This window comes from Rhea pennata, chromosome 1, assembly GCF_028389875.1.
Source record: "Rhea pennata isolate bPtePen1 chromosome 1, bPtePen1.pri, whole genome shotgun sequence".
In the NCBI taxonomy this organism is placed as follows: Eukaryota; Metazoa; Chordata; class Aves; order Rheiformes; family Rheidae; genus Rhea; species Rhea pennata.
The window spans coordinates 90329987-90355431 of record NC_084663.1 but is presented as its reverse complement, the minus strand read 5'-3'; the positions used below and the strand labels follow the sequence as shown (position 1 = coordinate 90355431).

General features: G+C 41.3%; 1 protein-coding gene across 4 annotated transcripts in view; it reads left to right on the top strand.

Annotated features, from left to right (window-relative positions):
• Positions 1-24636, top strand: part of CHD1L (chromodomain helicase DNA binding protein 1 like) — a 28991-nt gene extending 4355 nt beyond the window's left edge. Inside the window, exons 4-23 of one of the 4 annotated variants that reach the window (XM_062595262.1) lie at positions 830-944; positions 2684-2715; positions 5105-5186; positions 5998-6160; positions 6498-6653; positions 7842-7934; positions 8411-8507; positions 9975-10048; positions 11373-11483; positions 13107-13221; positions 13653-13806; positions 14887-15052; positions 16394-16539; positions 16913-17076; positions 17772-17980; positions 19857-19955; positions 20750-20820; positions 21096-21210; positions 21464-21556; positions 23720-24636. In XM_062595262.1, coding sequence (XP_062451246.1) covers positions 830-944; positions 2684-2715; positions 5105-5186; positions 5998-6160; positions 6498-6653; positions 7842-7934; positions 8411-8507; positions 9975-10048; positions 11373-11483; positions 13107-13221; positions 13653-13806; positions 14887-15052; positions 16394-16539; positions 16913-17076; positions 17772-17980; positions 19857-19955; positions 20750-20820; positions 21096-21210; positions 21464-21556; positions 23720-23727 — 2263 coding nt within the window. In that variant the 3' untranslated portion in view covers positions 23728-24636. The other 3 variants (XM_062595244.1, XM_062595252.1, XR_009960779.1) reach the window with 3 other exon arrangements.
• Positions 24637-25445: the final 809 nt, after the last annotated feature.

Below are 25445 nucleotides of genomic sequence, written 5' to 3'. Positions count from 1 at the left end.
CAACCCATCTTCACTGGGGTGCAATGACTGTGCTGATGGCACATTCACAATACAGAGTTTTTATAATATTTTTAAGCTGGAGCCCAAACATGCCTTTTAAGAGGAGGGACAGGAAGTTAAAAATTAGAACAGGTGACTTCCTGTGTGGTTGTAGGATGATGCTGTCTCTCAAAACTTGAAGTCATCCAGTTTAGACCGTGAAGTGAAAATACCTGATCTGGGTAGATTTACAGTTGTAATACCTAGGGGAAAGTGCATCAATCAGTGCTATGGATCAGCAGTGAATTGCTGTGATGGAATTAAATGAGGAAGAATTTTATGATCCCAACTCTTCTTTCACTGAACTGTTTTTATCTGCTTCTTGTCTATGAAAATAAATTTCTGAGGCCCTGACTTGGAACTGTTTGCTGCAGACATTATTACCATTTATTTTAACTGACGTTGGACCAATTTTTTGATATCATCTGGGGAAAATGTGTTCAACATCCTACTTCTCATCAGCTTTTTCAGTTCAGAACACCAGATGTACCATAAGATTGCTTTGCAGTCACCTGTCTTGGACTATTAGAGCTAGGAGAAAGCAGCAAATATGGGATTTGTTCAGACTAGAACCAGCAAACAAGGTGGCAACCTGAGACACAAATCGATCAGGAACAGGTTAGATTCAAGAACTGACATCCAGCCAGATCTTGTAGGAGGGTAAAGTGTTTGAATAATTTAGCCTTGTGTCTGTGCTGTACACTAACTAGGTTTGATAATGGGGTCTAGGGTCTTAAACTCAAGAAAGATTTAGCTTGGTGGTTTTTCTCTTTATTTCTTGTGACAACAGGTTTGCTCCAGGTCTTTCATTTGTGACATACGTAGGCAACAAGGAGGAACGAGCCAAACTGCAGGGTAACTTGAAAGGACAATCTAATTTCCACGTGCTCTTAACAACTTATGAGGTACATGATGTCTGTCTCTTGAAAGGAGGGCTCAATTTCCTAGGCTTAGTAAGACGATATGTTTGTAGCAATGTGTTTATTAAAGCAGAGATTTTTATTGATAGAAAAAAAGAAAAAAACCTGTAGGATTTGGCTAGCGAAGCTATCTAATGCAAACTGTTTCCTTGTTCAGTTGTATTGTTGTGCTGTCTTTAGGTAGTTAAGGATTGCATGAAGTGTGTTCTTTGTAGTTTCTTCTGCTCTCCCCATTTTAAAAATCCAAAGTTTTTCCTCCCTCTTTTCATTCATCTGTGCTGGCTAGCTCATGCCTTTTCCTCTCTGCATATATCTGACCTTCTTGAGTGGTTTTCTTCCCTGCAACTCACCTCACCAACTCATCTAACTTCCTGCAATATTTTTCACTAAAATCCAATTTACCCTGGCTTTATCACATAGCTGTATTACACTTTGAGTAAAGAAAACAGATACACGTCCAGCCTGTTAACAGTATATGTATTATCTTAGTTTGTGTATGTCTGTGTATAGTACATTACAGACCTGTAACATTTAATAGAAATATATACACTTGTGTAATTTTTATTAAGATACTATCAATCATGCAACACAGGAACACTTAGAAAGCACTTCCCTGTGGTTGTGCTCTTTTCAGCATGTCCTCCTGAAACAGAATTCTCATTCCTGGACTATAAAATGGTACAGTTTCTGCTACAGTTGATCGGACTTTGGGCTGAATCTGACCAGAACTTCCCTGAAAAATGACCGGAATAGTGTTGCTCCCTTGGTCCTTTGAACTGTGGAAGACCTGATGGTTAATTTATACATGAGCAGAAAAAGCTCTCGTTTTTCATTTATGAGTCAGTCCCACTCATGTGTTACTTCGTATAGCATGTAGATTTTTCTTTAAAGAGTCTCTTAACAAACACACCAATTTGAAATTAGATGAAAAGCCTCTCTTACAGCTTCTAGTTCATTTTTTCCTTCTGATTTCCCTGTCCTTTTGTCATTTTGCTTTCCCTCTCTTCAAGCGTTTTACTGTCTCCTTCCTCTGGGAGCTATCTGTATGACCTGGGCTGACCACTTTGAACCTATGTCTTTTTCTATGTGGTACAAGCAGCAGTGATAATCCTTATCCTAAATGTAATAAGTGGAGGTGCTCACACTGAAGCAAGCCTGAGAAAATGATTAGCTGTGTCAAGATATACTTACTTTGCTAGTATTTTTCTTTTCTCTGTTGCTTTTGATAGTAGAAGTCTGTGCTTTTTAAGGATTTTTCCTGAGCAACCTGATTCGTCTTCCTCTTTGAATCTGAAGCTGGGCAAACAATGTGTGCACTTTAGGCTATTAGTGAGTCATTGTAGTAGCTCGAGTTAATCCACTGAAGACTGTGTTTGCTTTGGATCAATAAGAGTATGATGCTGAAGGTGTATGATGTTTCTTACTGTGTGAGAGGAAGGATGTGGAAAAAGAGGTGAAGAGACTTTAGTGTCTGTACATATCTCCTAAATCACTCTAATATTGTTTCTCTGAGTTTTTACTACTGGTGCTTTGCCAGAGAAAAGCTAAAATGTAGGATCACAACAGTGTGTGATTACAATTGCTATCATGTTACTTTCTTTAGATTATGCTTCATTCCACTCTGCTCCATCTCATCATAGCTTGCAGTAGACAGAAAGATCCTGTGTTTCTTAACTGATGCATAAACTAAGTCATAAGTTGTGATTCATTTTCTTTCATTATAGATTTGCCTCAAAGATGCAGTATTTCTAAAATGGTGAGTCTGGTTTTAATTTTTTTTCAAATTAATTCTGTAGTCTGTCATCAGTTTCCTAAGTGTACATTTGTATGTGCATGAGATCCCATACTTTATGGATGCTCTTTGCTGGTGATTAAAGCTTTGCCTTTATCATCTTTCAGTGAAGAATCTTTAATGTCAGTGAACTTCACCCCAAGGACAGTTTCCAAGCCAGTTAACTCAGAATAAAGTGATACATAATGGCTTGTAGTAGTACATTAAATATCAATACAGGAGACAGATGTGTTCTTCAAAAGCTTCAGATATTAGAGGTATTAGATGCAAAATTTGCTGAACTTGACCTGCCATGTACTTTAATGATCACATGTGAATACTATATTGTGCAATTTATTGTCTCTTGCTATCAGTTAGAACTGAGGAGGGCTTAGAGAGCATTGTGTTTTCTGGCAAGATTGATTATAGTGCTGAAACTTAACCTGTAGGAAGTACTGTCATGATCATGAAGGATTTTCCAGAAGCCTGTGCTTGAAATGGGGAGGAATTTTCATGTCTTTCAGTAATACTGTCAGTACCTTGTAATAGGAATAATGTGACAAATGCTCAGGGCAGTTGCATCTCATGAATGATTCAGGATCTTTGTAGGAATGGAAATCCAGTAGCAGCCACTGAAACCACAGGTCAGGCTGGCTCTGGGGTCCCTGCTGTGTTTCTGCAAAGCACATGTTCTTGGTCATTGCTGGCAATAGGAGATTTTCCTGGATGAACACATCATGGTGGAAATCAAGCCTTGAGCCTGCAGTGTGAAAGATGGCTACAGACATGCAGTTCTTACAGCTCCAAACCATGTCCTGTGCTGCTACATATGATTCTGCTTGTTTTGCAGGTTGGGCCTGGTATGTTGAACAGCAAGTACTCAGGGAGAACAAATAATTAGCCCTGGTATCATAGAAACATCAGCTGCAGTGCTATTTCCTAGTTCTAAGGCTAGCACATAACCTTAGTGATTCCAAGTCGTGTCACTCAAGTATTTTCGCTCTCTGTTATTCCTTCTGGAAAAGGTGGCTGCTAACCATTTGTACCTTGCCCTCTATGGGTCTTAGAGCACTTTAAAAGTGGGTCATAATTATCAGATGTCCCATCACCTTCTGTAAGCAGTGTAACAAAATCAAGACATGGTAAGGTTTTCAGCATTGCTGAGTGGAAAAGGCATTTAGAACCAGCAGTTTCATGAGTTTTCTATATCAGCTATCCTCTCTCCTGCGCCTATTTTCTATGCTGGAACCTGCCTCTTTCACTATTTAACAGTCTAGAAAGTCTGTGTTATCACCACTGCTATTTGTTTGAGAGCTGTACAAAAGGTATTCTCCAATGGTTGACTCTGTTGCCTTTTCTGTGACTGCTTCAAAAGCAGGGTACAGCTGTCTGCCAGGACCAGCAGAGCAGGAGATGCACTGCTTTCTGCTGACCAAAGAGCTAAAAAATGAGTTGAGGAAGAGCCCTGCTCTCATGTAATACATGAGAGATCAGACTCTGCTCTGCATCTGAGCTTCTGTCAGTGTCCCTTTTGCAATGCAATGTAGAATAATAATGACATTTGACTGCCCTGGCAATGGAGAACCACTCTTAAATAGCAAAGACAAGAATCAAGGGAAGAGGAAGAGCTGTGGGGAGAAAGTAGATCCTTGTGATTTCAGACTTCTTTTGCTCTACTAAGAAGAGAAGTGTGTGGGTAAGGAAACTAGTGTGTCATGCTTTTCCTCCCCTGCCTACCTGTGAGCCAGGGTTGACTGTGGAAATCACTCTGTCATGTGAAAATTGAAACCCTAGCGATAAGTGCACACCCACAGTGAAAGCTGAAGAGATCTAGGGTTTGTATTAAGCCTAGTGGATCTGCCAGGTCAGCAGTGATTTTGTAGCATACATGATGAGACACCTGGATATGGCTGTATCAAACCCAGAACAAGTCAAAACTTCTATCTTGGGTGAGTTGCAAAAGACTCGTAGTGTCTCTGCATTACAACCTCAGGGTTTTGCACAAGTGCAAGGCCTACTTTCGTAGCTCTTTCTCCAAAAGATAGTCCTTCTTGGATGTTTGACTGACCTGTGTGCTTACATCATTTTCACCATAGCAATAAGAAGGGGGAAAAAAGTAACAAAATAAAGTGAATTTACTTAGTTTTGATTTCAAAAATAAACAAAAAAAGATCTAGGCTACAGTTGAGAAACAGTATTGTCTCTCAATGGCTAATGTGAACTTTTCTTTTCTTCTTGTGGAAACATACACGCCATGGTGTGGGGCCATCTTGAGTTCAGCCAGGCAGAGTCATGGCGTATTTCACTCTTTGCATACTGACAAGAATGAATTGTCTGCACCTAACTTAAAATGCTGTTTTGTGTTTGTTCACAGTTTTAAGTGGGCTGCCTTGGTTGTAGATGAAGCCCATAGACTGAAAAATCAGAGCTCTCTGCTTCACAGGACGCTTTCTGAGGTAAAAGAACTCAGCTGTCTTTTAATGTCTAAAGAATTTTCTCTCTTCAATATAGAGTGAGGATTCAGTATTTGTCCTTCTGTGTATTTTTTTTAAGCTCTGGGCCATAGCCAGTTTCCATCAGATTTGGTGAACAGATTCCCATATTTAGTGGCAGATAGATCAAAGCCTATCATGTTCACTTTGTGTGGAGGTGGAGGACAGTGCTTGGAGATTCTCTCTTATTCTGGCTTATGTTTGTGCTTGACAAGTTGGAGTAATTTGGGAGAATGAAATGTGTAAAGAAGGCAGACATAGCACTGAACCACAGCTGTGTGACTGAAATGTCAGAAGTCTGACTGACCCCAGACAATAAAAAGTTCCAAAATAAGAGAGGATCTACAAATCTGTGCAGGTGAAAGGAACCCTGGCATGGTTCATGGGAGCTTGAGTTGAACTATTTCCATTGTCTTGTTTAATGGAGTCATCTACACTTATTGAAGCTAGTAGAATTGTTTCAGCTTCCCTCATGCTGTGAATGTCTTAGGATAGAATATACCTCTTGTCATGCCAGTGAAATGTGGACATAAGATTTGAGCTGGCACCAGCAACATTGAACTACATACCTTTAAAAAATTCCTGGACTGTTGCTCCAGACCTTATGTTGGCTGGTTTGGGCAGATATTTGCAGCATTCTGCAGGCATTTATTTCTGTGCCGTTTATCAGCTTTAAGATGGACATAAGAGTGGCATGAGTGGAACTGTGTGTTAAGTGACTTTTGATTCTGGACACTTTTGCCTGATCATTTTATTTTGCTGTTGGTTTTTTCAGTTCTCAGTAGGCTTCAATCTACTGCTCACAGGCACTCCGATCCAGAACTGCCTTCAGGAACTGTACTCCTTACTCAGCCTTATTGACCCTGATATCTTTCCTCGGGAGCAAGTAAAAGAGTTTGTTGAGTACTACCAAGGGGTTGAAAAGGAAAGTGAGCCAGGCAAGTAATAAACAATGTTGCGCTGGAATCAGATCCGACTGTTATCTTGACTAGGAAGCAGGCATGTTGTGTCCTCTTCGTTTGCTTTTCTAAATGCTGACTACCTGTAAAATCAAGCCATTAAAAGTAATGATTAATTGTCTTAATGTAACTCTTAAGAACTCTAGGTTTGCAGCTGTGTTTTGTTTTTTCTGTTTGTAAAATTGGGCTTGAATCATCTTGCTAAGAGGTGTAAGGTTCATTTATACCTCTATTTGGAAAGAGTAGTAATGAAGTTGTTGTACAAATTCCTTACATTCAATTCAACAATCTCCTCTTTTTTCATGTCTCTGTCTAGCCAAAGAATTGCACAATCTTCTGCAGCCATTTTTGCTTCGAAGAGTGAAGTCTGAAGTGGCTGCAGAGCTCCCAAAGAAGATGGAAGTGGTTCTGTATCATGGAATGTCAGCTCTCCAGAGGAAGTACTACAAGGCCATTTTGATGAAAGATCTAGGTAACAAGGGGTTTTGAACCCTATCAGTTGATTTTAAAATAAAACGAACTCCATTTGTAAATCTGTGCTCAGTTATAGTGAAGCAGAAGATACTTCAGCCTGCAGAGTATTCACAGAATGAACATGCCAAATTCAGTGCTTTGGGCTGCTTAATTAGTGGTTTTAGCTTATGATAAAATTAGAGGCAAGTGGATCTAGAAGTGAGCTGTTGTAGGAGTAGGGAGGGGTCAGTTTCAGAATTCTGCTTTGAGCCAGCTTGTAATTGAAAATGCTTACCACTGGGTAAGCCTGCATCTATCCCATGTTTTTGTATTCAGACAAAAAGATTGTATCAGAAGTTTATAAGATGTGGATCTCTAAAAATTTTCCGACAACAGTGCAGATGCCATATAGCAAATTTAACCTACTGCTGCTAGGTTTGAGCTTCCTAGGAAAATGCCCGACCATATAGACACAGACTTATAATAGCTCATGCCTTGGCACTCATACAAACTAACTATAACAAAGCACCCTGAGGTATAAGAGATTAAGTATTTGCTTCTCTTGGAATTCTTCCTCTTCTGTGTGTGCCTATCATTTGGTCTGCCAGTACTTACCTTTTTGTAGGGATAGTAAAACTGTAGGGAGTGGAGACCCTTTTTTCTGTTAATGCTAATGTCTGGTGCATTAATGAGCCAATATCACTATGTGAATATTGCTTTGCAAATTGAACTTGATTCTTCTAACATCAGCCTATGTATGCGTCTTCCCCCCCCCCCTTCCCTCATGCACATACGTCCCTTAACTTCCTGATTCCCCTGGAGATCTGGACTGTGCTGTGTTACTTTTTTTTGTTAGAAAAGTTAAATGAGCTGCACCAAAATATTTTTGATGATTGCAAGATCTGTAAATCACTCTTAGAAAAATGCTAGTGGTACTTTGTAGGGTGTCCAGAAACTAAGTGTTTGACAAGGCAGAGTAGTTTTCATCGGGGTCTTATTTCTAAACACTCATTGCAAAAAAAAGTGGGAAAATCTGTTTGGTCCATGAAAATGGATGTGTTAGGATTTGGACTGCAAATCTAAAGGCAAGTTATATCCTATACAGATACTCCACATCAGTGTTAAAGCACAGACATTCCCAGTCACACCCACTGTGGAGTGTGGGCTTTCCTGCTCAGTTCTTTTTCCATGCTAATCTGTGTTCCAGATGCATTTGAAAGTGAAACAGGAAGCAAAGTTACACTTCAGAATGTCTTAGTTCAGCTTCGGAAATGTGTTGCCCACCCATACCTTTTCAATGGTAAGAAAACTCTCTTCTCTTTTTTGAAATAGGAATAAATAAGTTTCTAGACTCACCTAGCAGTTTTCTACAAATTCTTGACAGTGTAATGCTTAGAAGAAGCAAGTAAAAAATAATGTTATACTTGAATCAGAACTTGCTCTGAGTTTGTGGCCAGTTCCAACATATGACAGTTCACTAATGATGAGGAATAAAGTGGAGGGCTCTGTGAAGCTGGAGTTTCTTCCTTTAGCCCTCCAGTTGCTTTCATGTCAGTACATTTTCTCACACCTGAACGATGAAATCACAGTGCTTTGTGAAATACTGAAGAGTCCTTTAGAGAGAGAGAGAGAAGGACCATCGCTTTTCAGGCAAGCATCCTGGGTGTGCTGAGAATCTGTCTGGCAATAGTTGGCAGCGCAGACACACTGAGGTTGACCATGAAGTTCTTACTTGTATAGTATTAGGGCTGCTTCTGAAAATCATTTTTGTTCCAGGTGTTGAGCCAGAGCCCTTTGAGATTGGAGACCATATTGTTGAAGCTAGCGGAAAGCTGTACTTATTGGATAAACTCCTTTCATTCTTGTATGCTGGGTATGTTATATGGGCGTGAGGAATGCTGTGTGGGATTGGTGTAGGGACTAAAGGTAAATGAGGAAGAGGAGCTACCTTGTGTAACCATAACTTCTGCAGATATTCACCACAGTACAAACACTGCCCTAATAAATGCATGTTATTGACTATCCTAAAGAAGTCATTTCAGTATTAGGGCCTTTATTAGAGATGGTAGAGGAATGTCAAAGATTTTGGAGCTTCCCTTTAAACATTTCTTGAACCACTTAGCTAATTCTTTCACATGTTCTTATTTGCTAAATTTATGCTGGGAGCGTAGGTGAATAAACATGTGGCATGGTGTTCAGTACATCTGGTTTGATCATGTGTTTCCTGTGGGTAGCCTCCAGTGCATCAGTTTGGTTCATTTGTGCTGCCATGCCTATCTGAGCCCAGGAGGCAGAACACAAGGTGAATGTGAAAAAGAAACTTGACTGGTGCAAAAAACAAGAATAAGCCTAACCCTGAAACACAAGTAACCTAAACCTTGCAAATGGCATTCAGAACTCTGATCTTGATTTTGAGCTTTGGTGACTTCGGAACATGGAACCCAAGGACTTAGATATTTCCCTCCAGCTCTGATGCAAGGCAAATCAAACAACAGTTTGCATTCCTATGCCCTCTGTACACCAATGCCTCCTGCATGATACAAATTCTACCCTCTCTCTTAACTGAGCTGCTGTTTCTATGTGTCTTCCAAAGGGCAGAGCTTCTGTAGACTTTGTGACAGTCTAATGTGGCCAGAGGGCTTTTTCTTCCTGCTGTACAGCACCATGAGTGGTTGCCTCTTACGCTTGCATATTTCTGCCACGTGAGCAGCCCTCTGCAGTTTCTAGACTTCAAAATACTTGTATTTTGCTGAACAGGGAAGCCACGTTTAAACAGCACTCTGAGACTTATAGCAGAGGCTAGAATGGAGGAGAGCTGATTTCTCACTTGAGCTCTGCCTGCAATGGTATAGGATCTTGTAGATTCATTTGCTTGAGAAGGAAATGCCCTACTGTCCCAGAGATGCTTAAATTACATTTTCCCAACAGCTAAGACACTTCGTGCTGTGTGATTTGAGGACAGTTCGATACATCAGGTTATGTGAAGAGGGAGACCTTGTGGTGCTAAGTTGGAGCTGAGGAGTGTGTTTTTTAAATAGGATCCACTGGATCCTCATTAGGGAGTACCCAGCCAGCAGTAGTGCTGTGCCACAGCCTTGTCAGCTCTTCATGACCCTACACTCCAGATATGACAACTGGCGATGGCAGATGAGGCTGACTGATTGCATCTGGATGTGGGGCTCAGTGTGCAGTGAGGGAATGTGCCATGACTGTGTGAGATTCAGAGTGCAGAGGTGGTGAGGTCTTGCTATGTAACACCACCTTGTTGAGCTGTTATAACCCTTCTACTGCTCTGTGAAATGCTATCACTGTATGTTGAAATCTCACTTTCTTCTTCTAGTGGCCATCGTGTCTTACTCTTTTCTCAAATGACTCAACTGCTTGATATCCTGCAAGACTACATGGACTATAGAGGTACACTCTGCACACTTTGGCAGCACAGGGCTTACCCTAACGATCTCCGCCATGTGCTTTTCCTCGGTCTTTGGCTGGTCTGCCCAGGATGGAGATGGGACTATGATGGGGACTGTTGCTTCTTAGTAGTAAGAAATTGTATTGTTGCAGTTGAGATGTGGAGTTATGAGTTCGAGGGTATTGGGTTCAGCTCTTTGCTGTGCTACCATCTGCCTGAAATGGGCTTGCACTTCAGTGTTGTTCTTAAAAAACCTCACAACTCAGGTATGTAATCAAACACATATCTATAATGAAACATCACTACCCTGTCATCTGTTAAGGCCCATTTTTTCAAGGAACCAAAGTTGAAGCTACTTTTAAGTGTGGGGTCAGTGGTCATAAGAGTATATTCAAGTTTGGTGTCCATGAGCAAAGAGCCCTGTTGGTTTCAGAAAAGTTACATCAGGTTATCTGGATGCCCTGAGATGGTTTCCACTGACCAGATGTGTCAGTGTAGTGATGTCTAAACACTTGTGCTAGCCGAGAAGAATCTTGTGCTACAGCGACACTTTCTCATATTCTTTCAGCAAGCATTAATTGAAGTAATTTCACTGAAGGCAGTAGGCTTGCTCCAGATTAAGACCGTCCAGTATGGCATGTATATTGGGCCACATTCATACCAGGAAATGATTTCTTTTATTAAAACAGTTCTGGCATTGGGTGCCTAGCATGTATGTTTACAAGGGCAGATTGGATCAGACCATTTTTGGCAAGGTTACTGAAGTGTTCTTGGGACATTTTCTTTTGTTTCAATCCACATGGCTTCAAGCCTACTTAGGATTCCCATGAAAGAGGCTTTTGTTTGGTGTTTAAAGTTTTGGACAGCTAATGCAGAGTAAATCCAAAGGCAAGACCGTATTCCCTGTTGCTTGCTCACAGGAAAGCACACAGTGAAGGCAGTGGGAGTTTACATGAGGAAGACCCAATGGTTGGCCTGTTTTGTGAGGCCAACAGCCAACACCGTATAGTCTGAAATGGAACTTTGTGCTAACATTCTTTTACTTTGGCTCTGAATTTTCCCATTTTATTTCCAAGCAATAAATTAAAAGCTACAAGTCTTCTCTTCAGACTCAGCTAAATTACCCTTTGCCAACAGTGAATCTGGAAGTGTGGGTCATGGCTTCAGGTTTAATTGGGAAAGGAGGGAGGAGTTGAGAGCAAAATGAGAATCAAGGCAGAAGGATTTGGCATAAAAAGATTCGGGAGAGAGTCTATGGAGAATGAGGTAAGAGCGGTGAGAGCATAGACAGAATTTCAAAAACATACATGTTGCTTGTTCGGAAAGGCTACAGCTACGAGCGTCTGGATGGTTCTGTTAGGGGTGAAGAGAGACACCTTGCCATAAAGAACTTCGGTCAACAGCCCATCTTTATCTTCCTGCTGAGCACCAGAGCAGGTAAGTCAAGAAAAGGACAGATAAACAACCTCTATCCTGCTTCTACAGCCTGTGTCCTTGCAGTTGCTGGCAAGATTTCAGGGCATTCTGAATCCTGCAGACCCTGTTCCCACACATACAGGATTTTAGAGGGAAATAGGGCACATCCTGAACTTGGGTCTCTCAGCTAAAACATCTGGTTTCTGTGCTTTCCTTTCAGCAGCTGATGCCAAGATACTCTTCATATTTCAACTGCTTGAGTTACTTTTTTTTTATTCCAAGCCCTGTAATGCCTGTCCCTGTGCCAGGTTGAGCTTAAAAAAATCTCACCAGCATTTCATTTCTGCAAGCACCAGATTTTAGGTAGGAACTGTGTCCCTTTAAGTAAGCTTGTGGGATTGCTTCTTGAGTTCACTGAACACAGACATGCTCTCTAGCTGGCAAACAAACTCAGCTGAGAGCCTTTTACTGTCCTGAAACTGCAGAGAACACCATGGGACTGCTGCCTGTGCTTCTTCCCCTCTTAGCTCCTCAGGCAGGATCTGTGTCCTCTACAGCTGCAAACCTCCTCATCTTTTTACTGAAACAAACACAGGGCCAGGCTTATGCTTTTCTCTAGAGGGAGGACCCGCACTGCTTAAACTCAAGCATCAAACTTGAACTAGTTCTTTTTCCTTTGGGCTTCTGGTCAGACTTTCTTGGAGGAGACTGTCTCCAATGATACTGCAGTGCATTAAGGGGAACATGTTGGGGGACTGAAGAGAAGTGCCTAATACTAAATGGTAGGAATAAGTGTGTCCCTTGCCACAGTGCCTGAACTCTCTCTGCCCCCACTATCCAGAATCAGAGTTGCTCTCTACTGGATATTGCCAGCTTGGTCAAGACGTCTTGTATCCAACTGGGAATGGGTGTAGTAGCAATAGCCCTATGCCTGTTCTGTTACGGGTATTGATTTTCAAGTGTATGACTGTCTCTGCTTGCAGAGATGTTGTGATTTTTGTGAGAAGTGCTTGGCATGAGCTGGAAGAAAGGCAACGCAACAGGCTCCCCCTCTTTAACCACACTATGTAGTCACAAAGGTGTATATTAAAAAAAAAAAAACTATGTTTTTTTTTCTTCCTTTTCATGAGAACCCAGACTCTCTAATCACAAAAATTTTAAGTAGTAAAAATACCTAGGCTTTGGAACTTGTACAGTTAAGCTTGATGTTTTCTACTCTTCCAGTAGTGGTATCTATTAGTTGCTTCTGTGCTGCAGCCAATTCATGACTTTGGCAGGCCTCGTAGCCTCAGTAAATCAGCCCTTGCTATATTAGTCTAATCACCAGCTGAAGAGTATGTCTGTGTTCATCAGTTTTGACAAACAGTCCCCTTTGCATTGTTTTTTCCTGCATCCTGAATTTTCTTTTCTACAGTGCCAATACAGCTCAGTTTTGGACTGTTACAGAAAGCTGGAAACAGAGGGGTACAGATACGAAAATTTTATATACCACTTTAGATCCTTGTGAGACTCAGATTTGGGGTTCAGAAGTGGATTGAATCTGATGTAGTTGATCAGATTAGACAGAACCTTGCATGGCATAAATTCTGTAGTTGCTCCTTTGTTTTCTGCTGGCAATATATTTTGTGACCTTCTTCTTCTTAGGTGGAGTTGGCATGAACCTGACAGCAGCGGATACAGTTATTTTTACTGATAGTGATTTTAACCCACAAAATGACTTGCAAGCAATAGCAAGAGCTCACCGGATTGGTCAGCACAAGTGAGAAATACTGCTATTTCTGGTTTAGTTGCTAACCCTCTTAGTCTCAGTATTGCTTTCCCTTTCCATAGGCAGTGGAAGGTTTAAGGACAATAGACTGATGGCCAAAGGGGGAGAACAGAGAGGGTTTTATATCCTTGTTTTCTCTTGCAGCTTCATGCAGTTCTTCTCATGTGTCCAAGGTGGGGGCTTTGTAGATGTGGAGGAGGAGAGGGAATCTGGAGGTTTGCTGCATACTTACAGTGAACATTTTTCCTTGTGTCAAGGGATAGTTGCCTAGGCATTATATTTCTGCTGTTTATCTTTCCTGATTTTGCTTTTGCCTTTGTCCATACCAAAGGATTGGATGATGGTTAGTGCCCCATGCAAGGAAACAGTTTTAAGGCACTTCAAAAAAGGAAAATAACAACAACTTTCTTAAAATTTGCAAGGCCTGTAAAAATTATCCGCTTGATTGGGCGAGATACAATTGAAGAAATAATCTACCGAAGAGCTGCTTCCAAGCTCCGGCTGACAAATGCCATTGTAGAAGGAGGTCAGTTTGCTCTGGGAGCACCAAAGCCTCAGGGAGCAGGAGAGTTACAGGTAAAATATAGCTGTTCCCTCAGTTTGACTCCAATAATGTCTTTAGAAAAGTCCCACCTACGTGTCTGACTTGAACCTATTCAAACACTTGTTTGGGGGGTAGATGTATATTGTGGACATGATAGCTTGTTGTATATATCTTAAGAACCAAAATGACATCCCCAGTCCAGACAATGTCTGAAATTTGAAGACAAGTGTTACAGTGTTGAGGTTTATCCATTGTTGAAAAAGGATGTATTTTATGAGAGAAGAGGGGAAAGCAGAACTTCACATTGTTTTATTTGTGTATTTTTAATTATGACAGGTCTAAAATGGAAGCTGACTCATTGTTTTCTAGGAACTTATCTGTCTCTCTTGCTTTTCCATTGCAAACACAGCTGACAGTAGGTGTTTTGTCAGCTTTCAATTGCCAATCTGAAACTCGGCCAACTTTATTGTTGTCCTCTTAGTAAATATAATTTCGCCGGAAACGGCATAATATGTAGTTCTGACCTGAAAGCTGAGGTTTGTGGTAAGCGTTTGGGGTTGCAAACCTCAAGCAAAGTGAAATATAGAGGAATATACACCCTGTGTGCAGCTTAACCTAGGGGAGGGTTGGAAGTTGTATATCCTTTCCCCCTTTCCCCTGCCGGCGTACGTCTCCACAATTGTGATTTCTATGGGAGAAGTGGAGTTGAGCCCATAGGAAATTCCACGCTGATATTTTTTCTCTGAATGAGTTTTTTGTGGGATTTAAGCTTTTGTTTTAAAGAAGTAGGGGGAGAAAGGAAGCCTGGAATTTCTGGCTATGAAGAAAACTGTTTGAATGCCGTTAATACAATGCTACCAGGTCATACAATTAATGGAGAAGTATGACCATTTAGGTCTAGATGAGTATTGCTGAGGGAGATTTGTCATAGGGGTCCATCACATCAAATGTTGGGAGAACTAAGTTTGTGAAGCAATAAGTGTTTTGACAGGTAATATTAAGGATTAGATTGCTTCACTTGCACATCCTTTGCATTTATGCTTGAGAAGCTCAAGAAACTGTGATTGAATTAAGAGATGTTAATATTGAACTTTCCCCTCTCTTTGTTAAAGCTGAGTGAAATCCTGAAATTTGGCTTGGATAAATTGCTCTCATCTGAGGGGAGTACTATCCAGGATGTGGAGCTAGAAAACATCCTTGGAGAAACAAAAGGAGGGATGTGGGTAATGGATGTTGTACTGCCACACGAAGATGAAAGTGAAGAGGAGGACAGAGAAAGTAAGTTAAGAATCTAAATATCTAATGAAATGCCTAACACTTGGATGCCAGTAGAGAAGGCTTTCCAGACAGGAGTGGCATTTTTCAGGCAATAAGAAGTAAAGTGGACTTGTAATTAAGCAAGTGAATCAGATCTTATTTGTGGCCTATTTAGAAGTTTAATTATAAGCCTTTATTGTTCTTTTTCTTCTTGTTTCCTTCTTTGCCTACCTGTAAAATAATGGTAACAATATTTTCCTCACAAGGTGTCTGGGAGACAGAATTCTTTAATGTGTATCAAGTATCTTGAGACTTCAGATGAAATTCATGAGAAAAAGGGAAAGAGTCAATCTGCAACTGCTGTTATACCCACAGAGAACTGTTAAGATGGAACTACAATTTTAGAGATATAGCAGTGTCTTAGGGAAAGACTATGTAGCAGGTGTTCTGTATTTGTCTCCAAACAAAAGATTATTGGCCATGAAAATTACCAGTTAAAGTGATCTTAAAGAATTCCAGTATGTGAGGTAAGAAGTGCAGAGTCATGGTGTCTAAACAACTACAACAGCTCTACTCTATCTTGAATACTCTACCTTCCAATCCAAATATTGCACAATTATGGTAAAGTCTTTGTAACCTTGTATTATATGAGAATAAATTCTAAGGATATTTTCCCCTTTCCAGTGTAATGATGAGAAAGGCTGAATTTCTATCTTGCATACATGATGGAACATAAATATAGATCTGTGACTGAAGCAAAAATATGTCCCTGCAGGACAGATATTGCGTGTCCTGCCAGCAACAAGTAATTCTTTGCTAGCAGTTAGCAGAAAGTGATATTTTCTTATGATAACTTAAAGAGGAGCAGTGGTACCATGCTGTGTAATAGCTGTTGGGAAAATGGTTGACCTGATGAGCAGTAACACTATATTTCAGAGTTCTGTTCTTTTATTTTGTTTGGGAGCTCAAGAGAAAAGGTGTGCTATCCATTTACAAGAGTAACCCTGGAAATGGATACCAAAGCTAAACGGATTAACCACTGTCAGAGGTGAAGTTACCAAAGAGAATGGTGATAGAGCCACAACTTAAAACAGTTAATTGACTGAAGTAGGCAAAAGGTTCTTGCCAATATAAATGCCTTAAAGGAAAAGATTTTCTATGATGAGACAAATCTTGATTCTGTTGTCTCAACAGGATGCTGACACCAGGCATGCAAAACACCATGAGTGTAAACATGTCCTTTTTATAGAGGGTACAGCAGTGTCACAAATAAGCCTTTTTGTGTTTTGTTTGATCTCACTATGTATTTTAGGTTTTAGCAGTTTTCAGTTTCTATTTACACTTTTAAATTATTCTTTAAAGATCACATGTATCTGTATGAAGGTAAAGATTACTCAAAGGAAGTCAGCAGAGAAGACAAAAAGGCATTTGATCAGCTTTTGGATCTTCAGAAAGCCTTGATTGAAGAGACCCACAAGGAAGGGAGAGCTCTCCGGAACAAAGCAAATGTAAGACAAAAGACATGACTAGGCATATGATGCTCTTAATTGCATGTGGAAAATGAGGCTAACAGTTTTCCCAGTTTGCACACAACTTGCAAAAGATGTTAAAAGATGTGGATACAGATGTCATGAGGTTGGCTCTTGAATCTAAGAGCTGAATGATCCAACAGTTCTGATTACAGATTAGATGTTTAATGTTCAGGGCAGTATTGTAAACTTGGGTCACGAAAGTAACTATTATGTAACAGTTGGGATCTGATGACAAATACATTGGGCAAGTAGACAAATGGGAAAGATATGTGGAGTGTTGGTAAGATGGGCACCAGACAAGAGTTTGAGATGAGCAGTTTGTTTCTGTGATACTTCCTTCTTTCTCCAGGTCCTTCTCACAGGACTCCGTGAACAGTCATCCAGGAGAAAGCACTTGCTGAGCACAGAGGAGCTGGAGGCTAGGAGAAAGAAGCGCCAAGAAGCAGCAGTAAAGAGAGCAAGGCTCATGGAGGAAAAGAGGAAGGCAAAAGCAGAAGCAGAATACAAGAAAAAGTATGGTTTGTATTGTATCTGCTACTTATTCACTGATGTCTGTTAACACTGTGCTCTGGAAATGTGTGTCTTATTGACTAAAACAAGTCATACCCTCTATCCACTTAGGTAGATGGGTCTGGGAAGGAGGAGAGGAGAGGGTGACAGAACGTCTGCAGGCTGTGTTTCTGAGTGTGTGCTTGAACTGCAGAATGTAGAGATGTGAAGTGGGAAAAATGGCTTGAGTCTGTAGTGAGGGGCCTGCCTTCACATCTAATTTAATTCATAGAGATTGGCATGAACAAGAACCCTATATCTGAAGCTACACCCAACTTTTAGGAGAAGCTTTACCTGAAACTGTTGTCCCTTATGTGTTGGTCTGACAACTCTGACTCTCTTCGTTCTCCTTGCTTCCTAGTTGTTCTTTGTTACTTCTCTAAATAACTCCTTCCCCTGGTCATATACTTACTTTCTGTTTCTTCAGTCAGCTTATCACACTGGCATATGCTGTTAATAACAGATAATAACTGTGGTAGTCTCTTCCACCCTGTCTAAAATAGGGGAGGAAGGCAGACAGAATGCACGTCTGAATCTAGAGTTTGAGTTTTGTAACTCAAGACTCCATCTCCTTTGTTTTACTGCAATGATTTGAAACCCAAGGTGCGTGTCCCCCCACCTTTCATTTTCATTGAATCTCATTTTCTATTTTGTTTCAGGATGGCCTGGTGGGAGGCAAATCATTACACATCTACTTGTCTCCCTTCAGAGGAGAGTGACTCTGAGGAAGAGCTTGAGGAGGGTGATGCTGGGCTAAATGTGGATTTAGATTACAGAGATCCAGACCTGAGCTGTATCAAGTACGTCATGGGAGATGTCACCTACCCCATAGCAGAAGAGGAGGATGTCATCATTGTCCACTGCCTAGGTGGGACTCGAAACAACAGGAACATTGGTGGGTGGGGAAAGGGACTGAATTGTTCCTTCTAGCTCAGTACCTTCTAATTCCCACCCAGAGTGAAATACTTTTGGCTTGTGTGAGACATGCCTTTGAGTGGTGGAGAGGCAATGCAGACTCCAGCTCCATTATGTATACCCCACATAAGTGCTTGGAAGGGAGGGTACATGGGGATTTTCTAGAGGAGCCTCTCAGAAGGTGCATTTGTATCTTGAAGTTGCATATGTCTGTGGCCAAATGAGGACAGTGCCTCCTGAGAGGGCCTCCTACTTACCTCATGTAAGCCGTAGGCACTGAACTGAGATACTGAAAATCAGCTAATATAGCAAGCAGAGTGAGACGGACGCTTTCAGAAGCTGAGATCAGAGCTGCCCTCTTGTGGTGCCTATCTCTTTACACTGAGCAAGGGGCTCTAGGTTAGTCTCTTAACTCAAGGGGTTAGAATCATAGAATCATATAATCAGTAAGGTTGGAAGGGACCTCTGGAGATCATCTAGTCCAGCCTCCCTGCTCAAGCAGGGTCACCTAGAGTGTGTTAGACGGGGTTGCATCTGGGCAGGCCTTGAATATCTCCAGAGAAGGAGACTCCACAAGCTCTCTGGGCAACCTGTGCCAGGGCTCTGTCACTCTCACAGTGAAGAAATTCCCCCTCATGTTCAGGCGGAACTTCCTGTGCTTCAATTTCTGCCCATTGCCTCTTCCTGTCACATGGGACAAATGAAAAGAGTTTGCCCCTTTCCCCTTGACACCCTCCCTTCAGGTACTTACACACATTGATAAGATCCCCCCTCAGTCTTCTCTCCCCCAGGCTAAACAGGCCCAGGTTTCGCAGCCATTCTTCACAGGGCAGATGCTCCAGCCCTCTAATCATCTTTGTAGCCCTATGCTGGACTCTCTGCAGTAGCTCCATGTCTCTCTTGTACTGGGGAGCCCAAAACTGGATGCAGTACTCGAGGCCTCACCAGGACTGAGTAGAGGGGCAGGATCACCTCCCTCAACCTGCTGGCAACACTCTTCCTAATGCACCCCAGGAGACCATTGGCCTTCCTGTCCACAAGGGCACATTGCTGGCTCATGGTCAACTTGTCATCCACCAGCATTCCCAGGTCCTTCTCTGCAGAGCTGCTCTCTAGCAGGTCAGCCCCCAACCTGTACTGGTGCCTAGGGTTATTCCTCCCTAGGTGCAGGACTCTGCACTTGCCCTTGTTGAACCTCATGTGGTTCCTCTCTGCCCAACTCTCCAGCCTGTCCAGAGACACTAAAGCTGGGGAGAAGAAATTCAGGCTACAGAGCTTCTCTTGAGTCAGTGCTGGAGCTGCTTTCTGACCAAGGCTGTAGCGGAGCATTGCAATCTTTTTAGCTTAATTTAAGCTCAGCATGAAAACACCTGTTTAAAGTAGAAATGTCAAGTAAAGGTGGAAGTCCTCAGATTACAACTGAAATAATTGGTTCCAAATTACAAAGCAGAAGTTACAGATTAGTTCTGTGAAGCACAGGCCACCAATCTGGGGTCATAATGGCTGCATGCTTTCCCTGAATACATGGATACTGGCAGGTTTGTATGATATCCTCCATGATTAGTGCTCACACATACATCTCCACTGGGCAGTTAGAAGGGATTCTTCCTGCAGCATTTTTCTAAAAACTGTGGCAAGTTTGTTTTTCTCAGTGGCTCAGGTTTATCCTCTAGGACAGTCCCTTGAGTGCTGTTCAACTTCAGTTCATGTATGGTTCCCATAACTGTTTTTGATAGTCATTCATCACATTTGACTAGAGTAGGTGCCTTGCCTGCAGTGATGGTCTTCAGCTTCAGTTTCTGGAAATCTATCTTGTCATTTCACTCTAGATGACTCTGGCCGCTGGGGACGGGGCGGTTTATTTACAGCTCTGGAGGCTCGTTCTGATCAGCCAAGGAAAATATATGAGATGGCAGGAAAGATGAAAGGTAAGAGATTAAAACATGCCTTAGGCCAAGATACTTTAAAGAGCTTCAGTCCCATTGATGTTGCAGTAGTAAGGTACCTGAATACCTTAACAGTGATTATTTTTCTTCTTTCTCTAGGTATTTGCATCCCTAGCTCTGAAAGTATACAGAATACAGAGAGGGTGCTTTAATTGAGCTTATCTGAGTATGACAGCTCTGCATAGGAGCTGGTCATTCTGATCTATTCTGCAAGTCATTAAAGAAAAAGCCCTTGTCCATTATTTACAAGATTTTTTTTCACTACATAAGACAGAGCACTACATCTTCTGTCAAAGTCCTTTTAAGAAGGATGAAAGCCACCTCCAGCAGTATCCAACTGGACTTTTGGTTCCTACAAACACTGTTTTTCTCCTGAGCATCTTAAGGGATTTGAGCTACATTAAACAGCTAGTGAAGCATGCATATCTTGCTGTAGATCTGTAGATGGATCTGTTGTTTTCTTAATTTCTTGGTGGAGTGTTTCTTTTTTTAAAAAAAAAAAAAACTTGTTTCAATATCTATTTCCATTTGTGGCCTTGGACTGTTTGTGCGAGGGGTAGGGGAGGGAAGAGGGATGGGAACACAAGGAGATGAGGGTGTCTATGTCTATCTTTTTTCCCTGAGCAGAGAAAATGACTGGTTGACTCCACTGAAATAATCCTGAGGGAATAATGACATCCAAGGAATACAGAACATGAGAGTGAAATCACCGCTATGCTGATTCACTCTTAACTCTTCAGGGCTTATTTTTTGTTCTGTTCTTGTTTTCTGAACAGACCTGGAGTTAGGAGGAACTCTGTTATTCCCCATTGATGACAAAAAATCCAGGAAGAAAGGACAAGATTTGGTGAGAATGAGAAAGGTTTTGTGTGTGTGTGTGTGTGTGTGTGTGTGTGTGTGTTACTTTGCCCAGATGTTTCTGAAGCTTTGTGAAATGAACATTATGTCTTCTTTCCAATAATAGTGACACTGAATAGTGAATGTGACTAAGTTGCATTTCAACATTAGAGAAGAGGAGAGCTTTTGTAGCTTATTAAATACTTGCATAATACAATTTTTAGTAGCTATCACTGTGTCTCTTAGCACTGTAGAGAGGCTCTTTTTTTCTTTTTTTTTCCGTAGTTGGCCTTGATTGTAGCTCAGCATCGGGATCGGTCCAACAACTTGTCTGGCATTAAGCTACCTGCTTTGGAAAAAGGCCTAAGGAAGATTTATTCAGCAGCTAAGAAAATGAATGGTAAGTGGTTGTGCAGCAGAATAGTGAATCCTATACCCACATGTGGAAATTGGTCGTCATCTTTAGGTAAAATCACACATCTTCTGTACTGATTTTCCTGAAATGAAGTAAGAGCAAGGTCACCATGGTGAATAGTGTGTTGTGTTTCAAAATATTTCTTCTGTTCTTGATGGGTAACTTGCACTCCTTATCCAGATTGTTTTCTGTAAATGTATCATGTCCTGAATAGTGTGCACTCTCCCTTCCCTTTCAGCAAGTGTGCATCTTCCACGTATTGGGTATGCAACAAAAGGTTTCAACTGGTATGGTACTGAGCGGCTCATCCGAAAATACCTGTCAGCACGAGGTATCCCTACGCTTATGTATCCTTTTGAAATATGGTCTGCTTGGTTCAAAATTTAACATTGAAATGGTCTTCTAAAGATCTTGGTGAATGGAAAGAAAGGCAAGGAACAGTTGCCACAATATGACTGTCCATCTGAAAACTCAATTTAACTTGCTCTGCTCTCATCTAAGTATTCCTTATACTGTGAGGGCTCAGCATCATAAGAGAAAATGATACTTTAGTGTGATTCAGTATGTCTGTCACAATTTGTTGGGATTGCACACTAGTTTTATATTGACAGCTGTCAACTTACCTGTCAGGTCAAGTCTATGGAGGAGATGACTGAAATTTCAGAATAATAAAAGTGCCTTAGAAAGCATCAAAATGGAGCATGCGGAAAAAAAAATACTCCAATGTTCTGAGCAAGTGATAACCGGCTTCCTTGGCCGAACATGATGGAGGTGGTGTTAGGACAGACTTGCAACAAAACAGCTCACTACTTTTACCTTCCAGGGAAGGAAATGAACATCTACAAGGAGGCTCTGTTTTGTCATTTTCTCCAGAAAGACATGCATTTGCTAAATAATGCCATGGTCAGCAGTGCTCTGAGATTGAAAATCTGAAACAAAGACAGTAGTGTACAGAACATTCTGTCTTCTTGTTTGAGTCTATTAGAAGACACATTAGCATTCTGCAGCATTTCCTTAACACTTGTTATTAGATACTACTTTCCTAGGAATAAAGGCTCTTCCTCTGCTTCACAACAGTCTTCATCTACAATGACAGTTTCAAAGCCATGAAGACACAGCAGTTTAATAGAAAAGCATGGGCAAAAAGCCAAAGATGTTTTCAACATCATGCAGGCAGACTGTATGCATCCACCTCAGAAACATCGCGTACACAGACATTATTTGTCCCCATCTCTCTGCCTTTATTGTTCAAAACATTTATACACTGTCAGTAGGTTTGAAGTGGACTTAAACTTCTTCAGAGTTCAAAGAGTCTTTGGACAACGATACTGGCTCAACCGTAAATCTGTTTTAGAGATGGAAAATTAAACTTTCACGGATGGTCGGTTGTTATCCCTTATGTTCAATTATTGCCAGGGCTTACAATACATTATTGTTTGACCATTTTTTTTTTCTGCCCTTCAAATTTCATCTTGTGTCACACTGCCTTTTTTTCAGACAGCTTTTTAGTGATTACTTGGGATTACATGCACACTTCTCTGTGGAAAGGACTGCATTAATGACATGGCATGACACCCACACAGTATAAACAGTTCCAGCTCTCAGAAATCCATTTGAGTTGCTTGTGTTCAAATATAAAATTTAGACACAATCATGTGCTTACAATCTAGCAGCGTCCTTCTGACCAGAATTCTTGGCAGAGGCATGCAAGACTGCCAGTATTTGAGACAGCTTTGTAAATGACACCTTTCTTCCACCCACAACTACTTTTTCATTACACAGTTCTTTGACTAGCAGCTGTTGGGCAAAAGCAGTTCCTGTGGCTGTCCAAAAACCTGGATGAAAAGTACCACGAGCCATTAATTCAATGTAAAGAAATCCTAATGCAGCATTCCTGCTGTTAGCTTTAGTCTATTTGCAACGGAATTTTCCTGTTGGTTATGAAGTTGGCAATATTGTCTTTAGTATATAGGGTACGACCAGGCAGTAATACCTCTCCTAGTGAGTGTTTCAACCAGAGAGAGAAACTGAGCTGCCAAACTTAATTCATTGGTAAGTTCAGCTTCCAAAAGGAAATATCTTACAAGCAATGGAAAGCATGTCTTTAAATATCTGATTGCCAACACACTTCTCATTTGCTGAACTTGCACGATCTCTATAGCCTCACCTGGTTGCTTAATAATATCAAACCTAATTCTGACGTGGTTCATCACACTGAGTAGTATGCTTCACACTAGAAGTCTTTCTGAGTTGGATGTTGTCTTTCACTCTTATCTTTGCCAGAAGACTCCGAGCAATTCTCATCTCCTTTTACCCTGCTGAAGCTTACATGAACTGCTTAGCACCTCTCTGGATGAGACCTTTACTGCAGTTCTCACAGGAATAGCTTCTATGAGTGTGGTGAAGGGCTTGCAGGATCAAAGCCTGACTGTAGAGACTTCCTGGGGCATAAGGTGGTGGGTAGATGTACATTACCTTGTTTTCCTCTCTCTAGCTAAATGAACTGGCACTTTTCCAGCAGGCCGGCTGGTGGCACTGTTAATCAGCTGCAGCAGGCATATGATGGTCTTCAGCCTCCCTTCAGAGCTGTGATCTGCAGCACAGAAAAACACTCTGTTTGCTGAAATTAAAATACTAATAATGACTTTCTCTGAATACTTAACCTGTAACATAAGTCTGAAGGCTCAAGGCTGTGTTCCTCTGCCTCTTCCTTTCCATTTATTGCCCTCCTTCAAAAAATGTAATTCCCAACTGTTCCCAAGGGTGCAGTCTTGCTCCTCAATCTCACCCACACTTCCAGCCAAATCCCAGACCAGCTACAGGCTCTCTGGGTACTGTGCCATGGAAGGATTTTTCTCAAGACTGAGACCCTCAGAACAGGATGAAGTTGATCTGAGTACTGAGTCTACCAGCTCTGTTAGGTATTCCTAGGTAAGACCTTATGTTCCTCTCTCCTTCTTTGAGAAGACAGGGCTCTGCCTCTGCCCTGTGCCCCTCCCTGCAAAACTGACTGGAGTTATCAAGGACAGGGGATATGATAACCTACCTGCTGATGTCCTTCATCTTTTAAGTGCAGGTACACAAAGAAGAAAGGTTATGGTATGCAATAGACTCCAGCTCTCCAGTGTGAGGGTGAGTCAGACAGGAGCTGTTCCCTTTTCACCCTCTAGTCCTCTTGGCCTGTACAGATTAAATCTGCCTTAACTTCTTCCCTTTTAAATTTACTTTGGAAATGCTTATGGAGTGTTTTTTTTTTTTTTTTTTTTAATAGTATTATTAAGTCTGTTGAACCCAAAGAGAAATCCAACTTCTAACTACATCTGCTTTGAAATTGAAGTGAGATTTCAATTGCATAATGAAGTGGGTTTTGCAGAATCTCAACTAACTGAAGTTTTTCTAGTGTTTGCTGCCTATCACCATTTTTTTTGGGGGGGGGGGGGGAAGAAATCATATATTTTGGATAACTGACTCCATAAAGCTTTTATGCAATTTGCTATGCAAAACAAATGTGTCATGCTGTTTCTTCAGCTGTGCAGTACTACGCATTTTCCCTTTCTAAATAGCAACCACTCCAAAAGGGAAGTAAGGCATTCTTTTGTAGTCCTGTCCCTCTGGCCTCCCTCTTCCTCTGAACAAGATTTTCTGCAGAGTAAGAGCTGAAATGTGGCTCCTTGTGTATATCTGTCATTGTACATTTACCCAAAGCTCAGATATATACTGCTAGATTGAGGTCACTGGCACAGAGAGATTATGCACAGTTCACATCAACTAAACAAGCAATTTTGACTGGTAGGCCTGCAAGAGGGCATCCAGTCTTTCAGGCCAAAAGCTGTCTTCTCCACCCCATGCTGGAGGCTCCAGCTGATGCCATACAGAAGTGAGCAGTAATTCAGAATAACATTCATACTTCTGCTGGCTCAGTTCATGCTTCCGTTTCTTATTGAGACAAGGTACTGCCTCTGATTCTCAAGGCATTGTCTAGACAAACAAACTGCTTTAGGTGAGGAAAATCCGTAGCCTATAATTCAAGGCTAATGATCTCTTCAGCCTGCTCTATAAACAATGAGACTGGAGAAACTAATCAGCTTTTATAGACATGTACAGATCTGTGAGTGATTTTTGTCAGCAAACAACTTGAAAGAGGAAGACTAATTTCCAAGGTGGTGAAGGTGATCTGCAACAGTTTAAACCTCAGTATTTTAACAGAAATAGTCTGTGTG